General features: G+C 34.2%; 3 protein-coding genes across 7 annotated transcripts in view; all 3 read right to left on the minus strand.

The window, feature by feature from the left end:
* Positions 1-25: 25 nt before the first annotated feature.
* LOC100867740 (fuseless) lies at positions 26-8,539 on the minus strand. Its single transcript, XM_012491519.3, has 4 exons — positions 7,705-8,539; positions 4,807-4,959; positions 2,007-2,357; positions 26-1,793 (listed from the first exon to the last, which is right to left on the minus strand). The coding sequence occupies exons 1-4, from the start codon at positions 8,293-8,295 to the stop codon at positions 1,629-1,631; spliced, it is 1,260 nt and encodes a 419-aa protein (XP_012346973.2). The 5' UTR covers positions 8,296-8,539; the 3' UTR covers positions 26-1,628.
* A 3,339-nt stretch (positions 8,540-11,878) lies between these two features.
* On the minus strand, positions 11,879-14,446 carry LOC147656980 (uncharacterized). Of its 2 annotated transcripts, XR_015293368.1 has the most exons (6): positions 13,978-14,388; positions 13,747-13,889; positions 13,246-13,479; positions 12,758-12,811; positions 12,369-12,507; positions 11,879-12,063 (listed from the first exon to the last, which is right to left on the minus strand). XR_015293368.1 is itself a non-coding variant. In XM_086912313.1 (5 exons), exons 1-5 carry the CDS (start codon positions 14,281-14,283, stop codon positions 12,031-12,033), a joined length of 855 nt encoding a protein of 284 aa, XP_086768439.1. In that variant the 5' UTR covers positions 14,284-14,446; the 3' UTR covers positions 11,879-12,030. The 2 variants fall into 2 exon arrangements, 1 of the variants encoding a protein (XP_086768439.1); XM_086912313.1 differs by lacking the exon at positions 12,758-12,811 and having other exon boundaries at positions 13,978-14,446.
* A 1,730-nt stretch (positions 14,447-16,176) lies between these two features.
* Positions 16,177-19,550, minus strand: part of Msp300 (Muscle-specific protein 300 kDa) — a 109,096-nt gene continuing 105,722 nt past the window's right edge. For all 4 annotated transcript variants that reach the window (XM_086912316.1, XM_086912315.1, XM_086912314.1 and 1 more), the window contains 3 exons: positions 19,254-19,497; positions 18,667-18,722; positions 16,177-18,212 (listed from right to left, as the gene is read on the minus strand). In XM_086912316.1, coding sequence (XP_086768442.1) covers positions 17,993-18,212; positions 18,667-18,722; positions 19,254-19,497 — 520 coding nt within the window. In that variant the 3' untranslated portion in view covers positions 16,177-17,992. The remainder of the gene's footprint in view (positions 18,213-18,666; positions 18,723-19,253; positions 19,498-19,550) is intronic.

Raw genomic sequence — 19,550 nt, forward strand, 5'->3', positions numbered from 1 at the left:
ATGATCACAATTCCAAACAATTCCATAAATTTAATTCTTTCTTTTTTATTTCAACGAAGGTTTATTTCAGTTTAATTTTTTCTTTTTTTTTTTTATTTCAATTCGTGATAAAAGTCGCGTATAAATATAATATCGCTGTTACGTGAAACAGCCTGCGCAATTTCGGAATGGCAAGGTGTGTTTAACGTATCAATACTAGACGTTCGAGGGAGAACAACGTCCCGATTCGTTGATTCTCCGATTAACCGCGATCGATTCCGGTTTTCTGCGGGACGAAAGAAAACTTCCGGCACTACGGCTGGCACATTGTCCATTGTGAAAATGTTAAATGTAGGCCAGGAGGGCAACCGCTTATCATCGAACTAGCTACTTCCCATCGATGTGCCAGCCGCCCATTGTCCCGTCATTATTCCAGTTAATTAATTATTAGTACGCCATGACGTCGTAATTGATGTACAAGAGCAAAATCTGCGGGGTGTACAGGATGCAGGAGAGAAGGTTATAACCCATTTATAATGATCGTGTCCAGTCTATTACCATTGTCATCATCAAGGTCTCATCTAACGCTAGAATCGCAAGTGTACACTTTTCATAATAAATCGTTAATTGTTGCAAGAAATATTTAAATTTGATCGAATCGAGACAGATATCGATGGTGAAAGCGGTGGCTAACGATGACTAGAAGTCCTACGGAATCGATGCTGACGAACACTTTTCACCTTGATATTATTATCTCGTATTTGTTACGGATAATAACGAGTCCTTATAATTAATCGTTTCGTAAATTAGTTGAAACATTCGGTGGTTAAACTTTCGTTTAATTGTCCATCGGATGTCACGTTATCGGAGCATTATACGAGAAATACGTACGATGATGTACGATTCTTGAGCCAGCGCTCGAATTAAAACGGAGTGCTGCGGAATCATTCTTAATTCTGAATGAATCGTTGAGTAAACGCACGTGTCTATTACGTGTGTACGTATCTATTTTTTATCGCGTACAACTCACCGCCTACACAAATACACTTTGATGGGCGAAGAGTGTATCTTTCTCGTAGTGCCCCTCGTCCACGATTGTAGGGATGTACTCTCGAAGCATGCATCGAGAATCGAAAACACATTTATGTTCATGTACACACACATATACACATCCACTCAATTCCTTATGTACACGTAATCATCATTCTTTCACAGCCATTCCCGTCGAACTTGCTTCATTCCGTTCATTTTCGTCTCACGATCGTTTCTTATCGATCTACTATAATAAAATCGTTGTTCCTAAGCGATCTATCTGCGTGTCTATCTATTTGTCGTTCTATACAGCTACTTTCTGCCCTCGTTCCACTCGTCTATTTATTCGTTGATACATTTACAAACTTGTTGATGACTTCAATATGAAGTCCGCGCATAGTATTCGTTTCGTTGAAGTTTCTACGTACGATCTCGAATCGATCATTTCACTGTACGATCACTGGCCACAAAAGCACAAAATATAAGAAACCGATTCTTCTTGAAGTGTTTCTTTCTTTCTTTCTTGTCTTTCGACGATGCATGAAGATCGATCGGCGAGGAGTATTTAGAGAGGGAAATCACCAATTCTTGGAATCTTGTTTCCTCGAAAGTTGATGTTAGACCAGAGATTCAGGATTCGTCGGTAGGATAGTCGTGGCGGTGCTATTTGGTAAAAGTGCCCCGTTCTCCGTGTCTTTGGGGTTTCCGTCTGGTCGAGGGCGGAAATCCTTCGAGGCCACCAGCAAATTTTGTCGTCTCGCTTCCTTCTTCTCGCGTTCGACCTGAAAATAAACGGGCGTTATTCAATTAGATTAATTTCTTTTTTTTTTTTTTTTTTGAAACTCGCGTATCAAATAAAATTGATCGATCATAAAAATAATCAATTATGAAAATTCTTTTTTTTTTATCTCTGATACATGTAATGATCTTGTACGAATTACGTATTACATTGATTTTTACGTATAATTGGAGCAGAATCTTATCTCATCACTAACCTTGAAGAACAATCGAAGATAATGGCAAGGAAATACGACGCACTTGCCATCATCCTCCTCGGCGTCGATGTAAACGCCGCGAACGAGGATCGAGTTGCTGCAGTTGAGAAGTACGAGGAAAACGAAGCACCCGACATGGGTGATCCAGCAGGACATTTCTGGATTGTCCGGTACCAGCCACAGATCCAACACGTTCCAGATACCACGCCAAACGTTCACCGTGCCCAGGAAGCTGAGCAGCAGGAAACAATCCGCCACTATTAAACGGGCCAAGCCTTGAAGACGAGCGCACGCGTATCGCATCAATGGTTGCAGAGAAAACGTCATTGTCACTATCACATATCCGATGGCCTGCAATTGCACGCGTCAATTGTTCAAATATATATAATAAACAGAGAGAACGATTGGCAGTTGCAAATTATTCATTTTAGGCGTTCTGATTTACAGTCCAATTTGATAATATTCTTGATGAAAATGGCTCGGTTATTTTAGATGAAACAATTGCAAACGAACGTTTTTTATCTTATCTTCTCATTTTTTTTTTCATTTTACCTTTCCTTCTCTTTTACTTTTAAATTTTTTATTTATTGCATATGCATACGCTTACACATTTTGTTTCTTTTAAAAATACTCTTAGCTTTTTAATACTTTTTCCTTTTAGCCTGTATTTTATAACAAAAAAGTATAATTCGTTGTTTAACAGATTCTGAAGCACCTCGTCTTTTCTGCGATGCATTGGATCGAGCAAAAGAGCCTGTAGATGACGTCCACGTTCCCATTAATCGGAAATTCCATTGAATCAACCGACGACAAATAGTCCATCGTTGTTTCACGGATTTGAAGCGGCATTGCGAGCGAGTGAATTGGATGACCCTCGCGCAATCATCGACCCTCTTGAGGATTTACGTTATCGCGATTATTGAGCAAACCGTATCGATTTAATTTCTCGTAAGAATTTCAAACACCATGCGTGAATTTCAGGTATGTCTTCTTTTAAATCCTTAAAAAAGTTTTTAAATTTCGACCAAATCTTGAAAGAGTTCGTTAAATCAAAATGGTATCGTCGATTAAATACTATTGTGTAAATATTATCAATGATAGCGTTTAAATTAAACGTTAATCCTTCATTATCTTTGCATTTTAAGGTGATGCGTTAATCTTCGTAAGCGTAACATTTTATCATTTTATTTAAATTATTCTCAAACTTTTTGAGAAACTTTTTGAGTCAATCTAGATGAATTTATGGAAATCATTGATCGATCAAAAACGCGGATAATTCCACGTCCATGAATTTAATTTAAAATCGATAATTGGAACGGTGGCGCCGTTGATAAGCAAAATATCACGTCGAGCGGCGTCTGGAGAATGAAAATATTTGTTTACTTCTCATTTGGATTTTCCAGCCAAAAGGAGAACGATCAAAATCGAAGGTTTAACTTATTATGATCGATAAATCATAGAGGAATCGACTTAACTTTTGCATTCGAAGTTGTACGAATAGTATAATATCTTCTTTGATAAGAAATTCGTAATGAGAATCGTCGTGGCAAGATCACCTGGTTTCTAGACAAATCTTATCGTTTGCATCGACCAGACATTCGTCGCGTCACATCTCTTTCGAACAGGCGGTGATCTTTTTATTCTCCGCCAATCATGTCGAGGGGGAAAAAAATCGCAACGACAGTCTAATGTTATTGTTGTCGCGGAGGATATGTGGCGCCAACTGCATATATATATCGTTTTGAAACCGAATAATTCCATGAGTTTGCGGATTTACTTTGCAATGTTGAAATATTTGTGTTTGCCAACGTTGTATGAACAATTCACGATCATTAATGGAGAAGTATGAAGAATGATCAACCTATGGCTGAAATGTGAATGATCATCGAAATATGCAACTTTAAATAAAATTGCAAATTGCAATTGTTTCAGAAGTATATTCTTTGAAGAATCGAGGATAATTTTGAAAATTTCAATGGAGAATTCGAACATTAAGAATCTTTAATGTTACTGGGAATTCCAATGGGAATTTTCACGTTGATTTCGATGAGAACTTTAAAATCAATCGTAATAGAAATTTGATAAAGATCTCGATACAAATTTCAAAAATTTTACAAAATTTTGAAGCCAAGTTGCAATGGTATTTATATAGAAATTTTTAAGCTAATTCAGGGTGAATTTCAACGAGGATTTCGATGGGAACAGGACGAAAGGTTTAATGGGATGGAGTATAGGTCTCCGGGTGCGGATCAACGATCGTCATTATTGAAAAATTAAACAAATCCTCTCGTTGACCGCGTTCTCTCCGCAACGTATTCAGACAAGTAAACGCAGCCCGTAATAAAGTGTTTTTGCGCGCACACACACACACACGTCAACAGTTTTGTCATGTGCCCTCGCAATCATACAATTGGCGAATATTCAATTATACAATCGGACCAACGGCGTGCCGCCGCTCGCCGCTCTCTGCGTAGGTGGCACGTTTCAAAATGTCGTTCAACACGTGATTGTTAATGACACCCGATGACACGCGTTCGTTCGATAGGATAGCTGTTTTATCGAATATTTGGACGTGCCGCCACATTTACGTAGGATTCGTTTGATCAGGGGATGGATAGATGGACGGATTCATACGAGAGTGATCTTTTTAACATCACTTGCAATTTTTGATTCGAGCCGATAATGACTCGATAATTTTCTTTAAAATTCAATCAAGATTTTTAATTCGAAGAAGAATTTAAATCTTCTTTTTTTCTTTTCTTTTTTTTTTTTTTTTTTTTAATGAAAAAAGAATACTTACGAGAGATCCAATAGCTGAATACTCGTGATCGTCAGGGAAAAGATAGAGATCGAATAGTATCCAAACACCTCTCCAAACGAACACAACCAATGTACCGACCACTCCAACGCTGAAGGCACAATCCAGTAAGTACAACGACCAGTCCCTTGTGTTCTGCAATCGAACAATATAAATGATTGACAAATATCATTCGTAGATGAGGGTGTTGTTTGAAGAGACGCGGGAACTATGATAAAATGACGTGATGTTGTTGTCGATCATTGTATTGCTTATACATTGAAGATTATTTATAAGAGAAAAGAATTCGTAGTTTACCCTATGATAGGCGTTCAGATCTCGATTGAACTTTGCAAGAACGGTATGCGATGTATAATTGAAATTTAATAGCATGGGAACATTTATGCATTGATGAGGAATTTAAATCATTAAAAATATATGGAATTGTTATTCGAAACAAAATATTATTAATAGAAATGTTAGATTTTTTTCATTGAAATTAAAATAATAATATAGCGATAAATATATTTATTATCTATAATATTTTTCTTTTCTTGTTTTCATAAAAATATAATTCTTTGTATATTGTATAATATACAAGAAAAATATATTGTATAATAACTTGATTACTTCATTAACTTTTTTATTGATCTATTTGTATCACTGATAATAATTATCTAAAAGTGGTAAAAGTTATAATTATCTTTAAATAAAATTTATTCAATCGCTATCTAATTTCATTTCGAAGATATTAATCGAACAATGAAATGATATTTTCTGACATTTATAATCGTTTTCTTTGATTTATGAAATTCGAAATTGGTTCTAATATTAACGATAAAATGTATTAAAAACAGAGATAAGATTAATTATGTTTCATGCGTGTTTAATATATTTTCGTTGAATCATTAATATAACGTAATTTTTCACGTAGATCGCTAACTCACGCTTCCCTAAATTCGCTGATTCATTAAACTTTAAATTGCTGGAAGGATGGGGACATTGCTACAATATTGCCCTGTTACGAGAACTAAAAATTGTGGAAGAAGATAGTTAACAAGATAATTAATTCCTATTCTAACAAAAGACTAATAAATAGAATAATTTTCAATTTAAATTTTTTAATATATTTTAATCAAGGTGCCTACTCGAAGTTTAAAATAATACAATATACAAACAAACGAAAAATAAATTTCCCTTTTAAAGAATATCGAATATTTTTTAACATTTGATTAAAGTTTTATTAAAAGATACTCATATTCAAAACATATTTAAAACAACAAAAACGAGAAATGTTATCAATTAAATAATTTCCAGTTTGGATTCTTAATTCGACACATAATTTAAAATATAAATAAAAAGACTGTTTATTTGAAAAGTACGTAAGATAGTATTTTAACTCGTTAAGAGGATTTCGGCAACGAGTTTGACAATACAAATTGGAGGGATTTTCCGGTCGACGAACCATTCGTAAGATAAACACTCATCCGAGTATATCACCCGTCGACTTTCCGCGACACCCTTCTGTCCTCGATTTTTAAATGATGGAGAGCCAACTGCGCGGTAATTAATTCAAGATCGTTCTACCGTTTCCATTCTTTATCATCGTCTTCCATAAATCATTTCCAATCCATCAATGAGAAAAATCAAATCTCGTTACGCGAAGCTCTAATCGATCAAAAATCAAATATAAAATTATCAAATTGTTTAAATATTTATAATAAAAAGAAATGTTAAAATATTTAAAATTCAAAATACGTTAATCAAACAGCTTTGATCAATTATCTGACAAAATTTGTTACAATTCTAATTTCATTCAGTGAATTTTATCCACGTTTATGTTCAGTGTCATCAGAAAAATGTAATTCGTATAAAATTTACTACGTATTTGATATTTTCTTTTTTTTTTTTTTTTTTTTTTTTTTTTAATTTTGCTCGAATCGAAAGAGAAAGCTTCGAGCAATGAAAATTGGTGCAATCGTAGGCCGTGCTCGTGCGTGTGCAAACTGCACGGACGCAATGCTGTTCAACTATTGGGAGAGACAGCCGGAAACTGTGCTTATACCTTGCACATCGATGCCGTGCAACGCACGGCTCTGGCTTCATTGATGCGTCAAAACACAACGCTGTCTAGCTTCTTACGTTTCCTGTTTAACGTTTACTTTTCTAATTTTCGACGAAAGGTCGATCGAAATCTGTGACAGTTTTTGGCTAGAGGAGTTTTAGTTTTGGTTTTTTTGCCAATAATAAAGTATTCTCTTCGATCGATTGATGTATCGAAAACTCGCGTACGATCAAGTTTGTTAGCAGATTTCGATGGAGATACGAATGAAACGCATTTCCAAATCATTGATTTCGTTTAAATTCGATTAAAGATAGAAATTAATATATTTATATTTTCATGAGACACGAGTTGTCACGAGATTTCGCAGCCTTGTAGGTAATTTCACTCGTGTTATTGGTGACCCACTATAATGTCGGTGAAACGGAATGATAGAATAGATAAAGAAGATAATGGAAGCAAAGATAGAAGGGTATTATCGTTGTAGGGATAGAAAATTTTCCGTATATCTAACTCTCATCGACTCGCTTTGAATTTTTTTCAAACGATGAACGATGGACACTTGATCACAATCAAGATTTTTCGTTCGCATATTTACTAAGCGACACGAAACGAGGAAAGCTAAGACTAGAGAATGACAAAGATAGAACACGAAAATGGATTTTTAGAAAGAAAAATTCGTCGATGAGAAAGCTTTACACGTTCCATTACACGTAACTTTTCTTCCATCTAATTTAACCGCATCTTCGACGGTTCGTTCGAAAACTTAGAAATAACGAAATAATTCTTCAACTTTTGATATCACGTTACAACAAAGTACTCGACGATCGATTACTTACGTTCACTCGGAACATGGTCTGCACTTCGAAGTATCCCGGACATGAATCCAAGCAAAGCGAGAACGGTGGCGCGGAAATGTTCCTCACGGCACGCATGATCGCCAATGCGAGAAGACTAACAATGGTGGTGGCGAAAACCGTGCTCGCCGTGTGTTCCGTGTACAGGTCGAGGGCCTGCCACGCGCCACGCCACGCATTTACGCAGCAAAACCCGAAAACGGCCGTGTACAACCTCGATCCGACGTAGTACGACAATCTGTGTTTATCCGGGTGTAGAAGCTCGTTCAGAACGTTCTGGGAGACATTGAACGCGTACAACCCTATAAAACCGATCACTATCGAGGTCAAACTGCTGAACACCCGATCCTCCGGATATACGTAGACGTCGCTCAAACCCCAGGTACCTCTCCAATAGCCGACCACCGCGGGCGCGGCCACAGTGGCTGAGAATACCGTGTCCAAAATCGTGAGTATCGTGTAATGGAGACGACTCGATGACCGACCGCTCAGTCCGCTCGTCATTCCGGTGCCACCTCGTAACTCGACCATTCTCATCCAATCCTGATCGAGCCTAGTCGCACCGCTCATCATGCATGATTCGAGGCTGTGGTGGTACGCTCTCTTTGGTGGTGCACGCCTTCGGGCCGAGCTTTCGAAGAATCCCACCGAGAGCCTCTCATTATTCGACACGAGAAAACGTTGTCCTTTGGTCTTCCAATTGAGCCCTTTCAATCACGATCGTTGTCAAGTTCAATTCGAATCGTTCTCGAGTGTCTGCTCACCGACGACGTCTCTGGGGACGTTGATCAACGAGCACGAGCTCTCAAACAACTCTGATCGTCTTCGAGGATCACGATTCTTTACCGGTTAACGTTCAATCTTACTGTCCGGAAATTCTCGTGTATTCTAGCCATAGCTCCGCATCGTTGCTCTCTCTCTCTCTCTTTTTTTTTTCAGGTTCAAGCGACTCGATATAGATTCGAACGATTTCGATGCTTGCCGAGCAGTGCTCGACGATCAAGCTTTGCAGCGGATCTTCTTAAAGTAATACTGGATCGCAGTGATCATCCTATCGAAATATCCTCTTTCGTCGATCTTACGAAATTCTGCGGGGAACGATCTTCTCGAACGACGGATAAATTGTTGAAACGTTTGTACTCGTTGCTTCCACCCGACATCTTCAGTGCTCCGATAACTTTTTCATCGCACAGAAACGCACCTGCCGATCTACTCTCTCGGGAAATCCAAAAACGATGATTTCGACGATTCGATTCTCGGCTCTCCACGATCCCGTGTGTCTCTCGTTCGTCCCTTCGAATTTTCGTGATTCACGCTCACTTTTCTCGAGGAACGCGAGCGCAGATCGCAATACTGTGCGTCGTGGATGATACACCGATCGACACGGGGCGAGATACGCGAGACTGTCAACCGACAGGTCGGGTGAGTACTGGCATCTGTTCAGTCACCGCTATCTTTTATCAAGTGCTAAGCAGAGACCAACACTATCGCATTATCATGAACAGCTTCGTCATACGGACCATGGCATAGAGAATAGAGTATACGGTGCTCTGCACTCTTCCCTTCCTTCCTCGATCTCTCTGACTCGAACTCCCCACCCATGGATCGGTGAAGCTACGTGTACGCTTGATGAACAAGCGCGGGGACGAGCTTTCGACACCCACTACACTATGCTTCTAAGAAAGTTCAAAGGCATTGCCGAGTCCTTTTCAAGGAAGCCTTCCAAATGATCATTGTGAAAAATGGCGACAATTATGGAGAACAACTGAGTAAATTAGTTCGTAAGAAATTAGTTAACGATGATGATGCTTCTTTTTCAAAAGAAGTCTTTTCGTTTTTCTTGAAACGTTTTCTTAAAACTTTTATGTGCAGTATTTCAATTTCTTCATTTGTCAAACGTATAATATATATGTATATAAATGCGATACTTAATGAAAATTCTCCCTATGCGATCGCGCGAACACTTCATCACTGAAATAGATTAAAGGTAGCTCGATAAATTTTTCCTACTCGATTCGATTTCCATGATTTTAAATTAGATGACACTTAAAATTAAATTCAACTAAATGAAGAATAACCCTCGTTATTTCGTATACATTTTCTGCATATATATATAGGCAATTCGAATAATGCTTTGTTGGAACATTTCACATACATGTTTATCCCCTGGCCAAGTATCTTGAACGGCAATTAGCGGCTGTTAGTGTCATCAGACGATATCGCGGACTGGCAGCAAAGAGGGAATTTTAATTGAACCGGTGTGCTTTATCAGGCTGACAGTGAAGGCAACCGCGTAAATCGTGATCGACGTTTACGCGACAACCAGGCGCTAATTAATAAATCTGGAACCCCGGTGTTAACCGATAAGAAACAAGATAGTGGCACGTAGAAGAAGAGGCCTATAGGTGGTGGCTTGAGCCACCTTGAAGCCCAATTTTTCTGAGTGGCGTTTCCTGTCCGCCAATTTTATCGAGCTTTTGTCGTGCCAAACACATCGCTAATCGCCACCTTTTTGTACCCCAATCAAGCTTGGATTACGACGATCTTCTCACCTTGACCTGTCATTCTTTCTTTCTTTCTTTCTTTTTTTTTTTTTTCGTCATTTAACCTTTTATTGAACGCGAGAAAAAAATTTGCTTCTCGAATCCTTGATTGATAATTTTCTGCGCGTTTCGTTCGCCATTGTGTGATCATGTGTTAAGGATCGTTATACTTTTAACTCTTTGAGTGATTATTAATAATTAGTGTATAAATTATAGGTGCAATATTGTTTTGTGCGTCTGGTCTGTATTTTATATTTTTCGCATAATTCGAGATTAAACAACGATACCGAGACGTGCGATATTTTTGGCTAGTCTAAAATGATTATCTCTGTGATTAGTACCGTTTATTTTTTCTGTTCTTTGCAAATATATTAGCGTAAAACAAGGACGTATCGATAACATGCGTGATGATGCCAATCCAGATTTAATTTAGTCTAAAAAGACTAAAAAGAAAAATAGTTTTTATTTCTTTGTTTATTATTGTATTTATAAATATTGAATGAGATAGATAATATTAAGAAATATTTTCTAAATTCTTGAAAAAAATATATTCGTTTGATTTAAATTGAATTTGTACATCGATATATCATGTTCCTTAGAAAAGTGCACAAATATATATATATATATATATATATATATATATATATGCATGTGCATTAAGAACGCTTCATAAACACTTATTTCATAAAAAAATGTGTAAATAGAAAGAAAATTAGACGATAAAGATAGATGATAGTAATAAAAATGTGTTAATTTATGCATCCTTTATTTTCATAATGAATACGTATAAGAAGCAATTATTAAAAAAGAATGAAAAAAATATCTTTATTTTATTATAAAAAAATGAATTATCCTTCTTCACTTTTAATTATTTTACATATTTTGAAACTAAAAAAAATTAAGACTAAGATTAGTCATTATATAATATATTTCGAAAACTTCATTCTTCAAACTTTTGACTTTTAAATTTTTTTTCAATTTTATTCTTTCTTTGATTTCCTATTTTTTAATACAATGTTTATTTATATTTACGCTTGAAAATATACTTAACGTCAAATATAATTTTGTTAAGATTCAAGAAAATTAATCGATAATTTGTAATAACTATAATTTTGTCGTAATTATCAATTTAAATTTCCAATTCATAAATCCTGCAAATCAATCTTTACTCATGACACTTTACTCATGACTTGCAATGATTTCTTTCAGTATACAATTTCCATGATTCACAAGCATCAATGAATAAATAACATTTCAGATAATTGAGACGAGTCTGGCAATTATTTTCTTTTACTGTATCAAAAGATTGAATGTGCTACAAATTAGACAAATAGTTTTTTTTTTTTTTTCATAGTATTTGAGCTTCAATGAATAATTTGTTTTCGTATTTTTTGATTCTATTTTTATACTTAATCAGATAATAGAATTATAGATAATAGATAATAGATAATAGAATTAATCAAAATTGTTGGTTATTGGTTATATGGCACCTAAAATAATCGAATCGTAATATCTTTTGTGAACGTGATAAAACACTTATTATATTTTTATGAATTTTTAAATAGTTTTTCAAATTTTATCACACGGGTATATTTCCAATGAAAATTCGATTCTAGGAATTGAATTTAAAAATTATTATTTTGAATGATATAATATAGACATAGGTGATACATTATTAATTCTATTCAGTTATTTGGCTAATTGATAAAACTTCTTCTCGAGGGGGATTATATGTATAAATAGAATGTCTTGCAGTGATAAACATTTATTTTCCTCGCAGACTCTTACATTTAAGATTCTGCAATATCAAATAGAAATGAAAATATTTTTTAATATTTCCTACATATGTCGATCGAAATCCATTTTTATTGCATTTAATTCTTATTATTTTTATAATTTGTATATATTTCTTTTTCATGTTTTTCAAGATTGCAAAAGTTAAATGAATTTTACAATATAAATTTATTTTTTAACTTGATAATTCAATGTATCTTATCTAAATTTAATTCAAATCATGGAAATAGTTATAATTTTTAATTTCTTAAAGATTACTAAACTCTATAATTAATACTTTATCGTGTATATATATTAAAATTAACTTACCAATTTATATCTCGTTGGAAAATAGAAAACGAAGATGAGTTTGTCCACTGCAATTATCATTGGAGGTGCAAGAATATTTCGGAAGGATCGTAAAATTATCAAACTTATCATTATGATTGTAATGACACCTACAATTAACCTGAAAATTGATCGAAAAAAGAAAAAGAAAATTAATGAAAAAAATCTTTTTAAAATGCAAAAACTGTTAATAAATGTTAGTACAATCTTTAATAAATGGAAATGCAAAATTTGAGCAAATAATTAAAATTTAAAACAGAAATAATCACACTTTACACATTCAATTAATAATACAAACAAAGTGAAGTGCTATTGTTAATATTTTGACATAAATTGAAAGTAATTCTCTTTATCACTATATTTTTACATACTTGAACGCGAAACGAGACGCCTACTATCTCGAATGACAGTGCTTCCATACATTCCTTTAAAACATAAATAAATTATCGTGTTCTGTTTGTATAAATATATAAGATGTAAAAAAATTTGTAGAAAGTTTAGAAGGAAATACATTTATCATAACTAAAATGATCTATTATATTATATTTTTAAATAATTAAATGATTCCCAAAGGATATGCGTTAGTACAATTTGAGACGAAATTAAATAGGTGCGCTGTCTGGAAAGAGCAAGTATATTTTATTATTTTATTTATATCAATTACACAATTATATTAAATTATATAAATTTAATTATTATTATATTAAATTATATAAAGTCAATTTTTTTACAAAAGTAATAAATTTTGAAATTTTAATACGAAATATGTATAAAAAAACTTTGGGAATCATTGAATTAAAAGATTAATCTATAGAATATAATTTTTTAAATAGTTTTTCGAAGAAAATGCAAATCTTACCAAATATGACTCAAGAAGAAGTAATCGAAAATAGCCCAGGAGCCTTTCCAGTGCATAATGCAAGCAATTCCAAAGACATACGTGTACAGAATTTGCAAGCTCTTGCAATAGATCTTGCTCACCCAGGTTTTTTTTTCCCATATTTTAATGGTATAAGTGTGCATAAAATTCTTCATAATCGCAAAATTTATGTGTATCAGAAGACCCATAAAAAATATGAACAATCCAGGAAACCTTGGGACAATGGATAATTTAATCTAGTTTCTTGTAGATCTTGTCATAAATTTTCTTTAAAGTTAAGTTAAATCGTTAAAATGCTTCATTTTAATCTTCTGGCAATCGATAATTTTCTTCTTACTTGTCAAAATAATTTAAATAATTCAAATTGTAAATCGTTAATTTTAATTGAAAAACTATTAAAACTATTATTTTTATTTACAGACTTTGCGTATCTTTTATCACTACACGGTTAATATTTCGTCTAGACAAATTTAAACTTACTCATCTTTATAAATGTCCATCAATGTCCATGTTCCTCTCCAAAAACCGATGGTCATCGGAGCAATAAAATTAAACGACAGAAAAACGTCGATTATCGATAAAATTCGTTTCTTCTTCTTCAATTTTGGACCGACAAGATCGATCTGATCGAACAAGAAATTTAATCACGAAACAATATAAAAAATTCATCACGAATCGCGTTCAAATATGTAAAACGTAACAAAGAATTACCTTAGAATCGTTCTTTATTCGACCATCTTCGTTTATTTTCGATTCTTTCAATTTTTGCAATTCCTTTTCTTCGTTTGTCTCATCCATATCACTGTTATTCGAATCACTTTGTTCAATATTTTTCTGTAGATCGATTCTCAATGAAAGAAAAACATCGTTTTTTGGCTGATCTAACTTTTTAAAACGTTCTTTAACAATGTTCTCAAAAGATATCCTCAAAACTTCCGATTCAGCGTAATCATGCCTTTTGAACTCTTTAAAAATGTCATTTAAACTTTTTGTCTTTCTCGCGCTCAAATTTAACATATTTAAGGATCAAAGGTATCGACACTTATGACACGACGATCGGACGTTTCGTGTCCGTTTAATATTAGTGATAAGCAAACCACTTTAAAGTAAACTGAACTTCTATCATCATTGCAGTGTGAATAATAATACGTCTGCGCAAAATCCACATTCACTTTGGTGTATTTTTCTCATTCATATCTAATAGCATTCGAATCAGTTGGGGATAAGCTTCATTAGGGATAGTCTGATCGTGGGATGAATATTTGCAAATAGATAGAATTAATTTTAGTTTGATTGCTATCTGCCGTAACATGACGCATAAGGAAATATATATGCGAATAGATAAGATTGTCTTGATTGATGTTATTAAAGATTATGAAATTAGTAACAATTATCAATAATAAAAATCTGGTAAAGGAGGATAGACGATTGAAATGAATATTTTTACAAAATATATGAATTTTTTTAATTTATTTTATTTTCTATATATTATTTGCAAACTTGAAGAATATTTTCTTCGTTTATGTATCCAATCTCTTAATTGGTTGGATTTACATTATATTCTTATATTTAGAGTGTCTATTTTTCAACATTTTATCATTTTTCTTTTATAGATAAACAAAATATCACTTTGATTATAAGTGAGACAATTATACAGGAGACGATCAATGAGATTAAAATCTATTTCTGAACGTAATCTCATAAACAGATGGTTTATACTTTGTAATAAAATCGATAAAAGCATTATTACAACTCTTTCTTCATTCATTAATTATTATTAATCCAGATGATTAAATACAAATAATCTTAAATCTGAACATAAACATTTCTAATTAACCATCCAAATGGAAAAGTTGCGAATTTCTTAGAAACGTACAACGAAACTTGGCCACCTTGAAAAATCTTGAAAAATCTTGAAAAATCCAGAATCGCGCAAAGAAAAAGATTCACTTGAAATTGTAATACTTTGCTTGCTTTACTTATTATTGAAACAGAAAAAATTCTTCGATATAACTCGTGTTGGAGCAGACAAATTTTTACAATATCGAATATTTTATTGAGATCTCGTTATTAGAATTTATTACTTGATATTTGAGAGAGAAAAATTGGTAAAAAGTTACAAAATGACAACATTTTTATGGCGGTATAAACGACGTCACGAGTATAATGAACTTCGAAGGATAGTTAATGCGAAGTATCAACACGAAGTTTATAAGCATACTTCATTTATACATTTTTCAACAGCGCTTCCTTAAGTGCCACTGATAAAGTTAATTGTGGCGTCCGCCAAGATACCTGCTTTGTTTCGATAAATGTATCCAAAAGATAAGATGTTAATTGTCGAAATGCATTATCGAATGCACTTATAAATTGTATTGAAATATGCGTTGAAAAACACGTGCATTTGTTCTATTAATATTAAATTTGTTAATATTTCAAGATGATGCAGGTGATAATATAATCTGAGTGTTGATAAATGCATATTATAAAATGATATTAATAACTCTTATTTTTTTTTTTTTTTTTACGAAGAAGAAATTAAATTTGTCAGACGAAATTAAAATATTGATTGTTTAAATTTATATTGATGATAATTCTGAAGAATAAACGTTTAATATTTACAGTGTCTTCATCTGTGGACAATGGAATCACTGAGGTATTGGCAGAGATTTCTTTATAATCACTTACGATATTTTCGATTTGACAGATTTCTAATTGATATTGATTTTATGTATCCGTCTGGCGAATTGTGTACGATTGTCACGGTAAGTAAAGATTTTATTTTCTGATGATGTGACTAAAAGCTGGATCATTCTTTAACTTTTGTTTCTTTTTTCTATATCTAAAAAATTAAAAAAATTAAAAATTAGATGGAAGAAGAATGGATTTTTCCTGTAAGAAAAATAAAAATTCTGTATAGGTTTCAATTTATTATAATTACATTACATCGACAGATGTACACCGCCTTCGGAAAGCTCTGTCCTTATAAAAATACATAACAAAGCTCGATCGCGTAGCAAGCAAGATATCGATAAATTAGGAAGCGAAACTAGCGGGCCGTTAAATACAGTCGTTCTCTTATTTTGTACCTCGAATATAAACTCGTGATCCTTTTGTGCGTATCCAAAAGTATGTCGTTCTCGTTTTCAAAAAAAAAAAAAAAAAAAAAAAAAAGATAAAAATAATAATAAAAAAAAAAAAAAAAGAAAAAAAGCACCTCGTCAGAGGTGTCGTCGGTAACTTCGTTCATTATTATGCGACTTCGATTATTATGCGATACTATCTGTGTCTTTTCGTTTTTTTCTATATCCTCTTCATCCTCGTTTCTTCGTTTTTTTTTTCATTCTTCGTTTCTCTCTTAAGGAATCGTAGAAAAAACAATGGAAATAAGAAACAATTCGTTTACACCATTTCTCGATGATAATATTTTATAATCGTATTATAATATTAATTATTATGTTTCTCTCTATCGTTTCGAACTAGCACCAATGACTATCGCGTTAAGCGATCACGTTGAAGTAATCGGTCAGTGGACGTTTCGTTCTCGATTTCATAATCGAACCGCTCTTTCCCTACTCTCCCTCGAGTTATAAACGCAACGTATAAAAAATAAAGTCGAACAAGTATGTATATATTTATTTTCTTCGTTACGTACTAACGTAAAAGTCACGGATACTCCCTGAAAGGTTCTACGGTACGTACACATTAATTATGCCGTCTTCCTTTGATCGTTCCGCGGTTATTTTCTTCTGCACACAATACAAGCGATTCGTTAATATTCGTTAATAATCGTAAATATAATTTAATCGTCAACATTTTTTTCTCGCGCATTCCATGTGACATTAATCCATTTCTCTCTCGTCCGCACGCGCTCTCGCACACACTCGCTCATTCGTTTGTTTTTTTTCTTTTTCTTTTTTCTTTTTTTTTTTTTTTTTTAAAGACAAACGAAAAAAAAACTGGAGGGAGGGAGGAAAACTAATCAATTGTCAACGAAACGATATCTACAATACGTATCGTATAAATACAAACGCGGTAATGTTACATGGAATGTCGGGCTAAATGATCGAAAATCGGAAACGGATCCATCGAGTATAAACCGTGCAACTCGAAGGATCGTACGTTATTCGTACGTCCTCGTGGATCTCTCCTTTTTTTTTTCTTCTATGCTCTGTCTCTCGTCGTATAATCGTTTGTATTTTCGACTCTTCGTGATATTCGGGGACAAGAGGAAAAGTATTATGCAAATATTGCACCAAGATCACAATAATTGTATAGAACGAGTAAGTAAACGGATGCTATGGGTCGTACAATGACGATCGTTTTTGGTCCGTAACGCGTGCTTTACGCACAAGTACAAACATATCACACGTGTAAAATCGTCGTCTGTAGAAGGAACGTGTCTTTGACCATTTTTTGTTACAATGTATTCCTCCATCGAGACAGTGGAACACGTTTTACTACTTGTCTCTATTCACTGCTCGATTGCCTCGATGGAGAAGCATTCCGATCGATGAAAGGATTTGTAAGAAAAAAAACAAATCTTTTCTCATTCATCGATCGCTCGATACCATCGACGGATCGCCATACGACAGACTAGTTAAGTAGGTACGCAGATCGTGCGTGATCTCGCGCTTCCGCTTCCCGCGACTCCTCTGGATGTTACGATTGTAAGTTCTTCTGGGTCCGGCGAAGTCGGCGCGCCCGAGATTAGACTTCTTTATCGTTAGATCGGCGGTGGCCCGTTCGGATACACGACCATTGGCGTGAAGCTTCTGGCGAGGTTGTTCGACAGCATGCAGCTGTAGTCTTCTTCGGCGGAAGGAACCAGAGAGGCGACGCCGAGGAATAGAAGCATCAACGCCTGGATCGGCAGGGAAACGCGCAACACGCGGCCCAGGAAACGGTATCCCCGAGACAATACCGTACGTTCGCCATCGTCACCACTGAAACAGGCGCGTAAATTTCGTATTCGCTAGGATTTCTTTTACAGAAATGTTGGAAAATTATACTTTTATTTTAATTTCGGATGAGAGTTTGAAAGTAGAAAACTCTTAACACGTTCGCACTTGAAATAAAAAGTTGAAAAAAATTGCAATAGTTTATTGATGGTAAAAATCATATCGGAAGAACAAAATTCTTTCTACGAAAAGATAGATGATATCATATAATGTATATTTTTGTATCGTTAGACGAGAACGTGTTAAAATGATCTGGATCTGTATCTAATTCAGGAATCTGCCTGAGCTAATTTTCCAAGTTTTTCATTTCATATTGAGAATCATATTTGAAAATAATTGTTAACCGTATTTATTGTATCTTATTTATATAGAATTGGCTTGAAAATATGTTGGAAAATGTAGCTCGGAACTTGAAAAACGGAAAATGAAGAAAACATACTGTGTGCCAGGTGCGTCGTGGGGCTGAACGGTTCCAGAGGCAGCTTCGTCGAGCAACTACAATACAATAAAAGAGAAAACACAAACAATAAAGTACTGTGCGTGTGAATGCTACTATTACAAGGCACGAAATAATAAAATTCTAATTCAGAATATTTAATTTGTATTATACACATATGTATATTTGTAAAATATAAAATAGAAACTATTCACGAAAGATTAAAAATATATATCCATATTTAATTAAATACGAAAGACATAGTCAGCATAAAATAATTTTAAACGATTACGCCATTCTGTATTCGATATTCGTTGAATTTTTATTGTAATTCGTGCCTCGTGTTTCAAATATCGATTAACGTGATCCTACGATGTATGTGCAATATAGATCTATATCGAGGGCTAAGATTAAAGAAGCGAGAACCAGCAAATAGCCTTAGATACTGATTGACGTTACCTGAAAATATTCTGAAGAAGCTAGCGAGTCTTTACGGAAATTAAACAACGAAGATTTTCTTTAATGAAATTTTGCTTCGTTTCAAGTATTCCAACGAGAAAAAGTGGCGAATAGGATAGAATGAAGCTTACATCGTGTGAAAGGGAAGCGAGAGAAGAGGTAGTGGCTGCAAGTCCAACGTCCCGAGGGTCCATCCCTAGGGCTGCCCCTAATTTTAAAGCGTATATCCCGGTTAACCGTCGGAGGGACTGCAATCTGAGACGAAGTTCCTGTAGGCGTGCTCTGGTTTCGCCTTTCTCGTCCAATAATTGATTGGCTGACTCTTGAAGCGACAGAACTCGAGGCTCGCATCGCTCCAAATCACTTCTCAATTCCCTGAAAGGAAATATTTTTTTTTAAATGATAAATCTTTTTTCTAACAATACGTA

Source organism: Apis florea, unplaced genomic scaffold, assembly GCF_048593485.1.
Source record: "Apis florea isolate Af1SG1 unplaced genomic scaffold, ASM4859348v1 contig_3375_pilon, whole genome shotgun sequence".
Taxonomy (NCBI): domain Eukaryota; kingdom Metazoa; phylum Arthropoda; class Insecta; order Hymenoptera; family Apidae; genus Apis; species Apis florea.

Excerpts from the sequence above, each read along its gene's own strand:
- LOC100867740 (XM_012491519.3), bottom strand. The coding sequence starts at position 8,295 with ATGATGAGCGGTGCGACTAGGCTCGATCAGGATTGGATGAGAATGGTC. Across the intron at positions 4,960-7,704 it reads AGACCATGTTCCGAGTGAAC|AACACAAGGGACTGGTCGTT; the intron begins GTAAGTAATCGA and ends GTTCGATTGCAG. Across the intron at positions 2,358-4,806 it reads ATTCAGCTATTGGATCTCTC|GCCATCGGATATGTGATAGT; the intron begins GTAAGTATTCTT and ends GTGCAATTGCAG.
- LOC147656980 (XM_086912313.1), bottom strand. The coding sequence starts at position 14,283 with ATGTTAAATTTGAGCGCGAGAAAGACAAAAAGTTTAAATGACATTTTT. Across the intron at positions 12,508-13,245 it reads TTCTTCTTGAGTCATATTTG|GTTAATTGTAGGTGTCATTA; the intron begins GTAAGATTTGCA and ends ATCAATTTTCAG. Across the intron at positions 12,064-12,368 it reads TTCCAACGAGATATAAATTG|AATCTTAAATGTAAGAGTCT; the intron begins GTAAGTTAATTT and ends TTGATATTGCAG.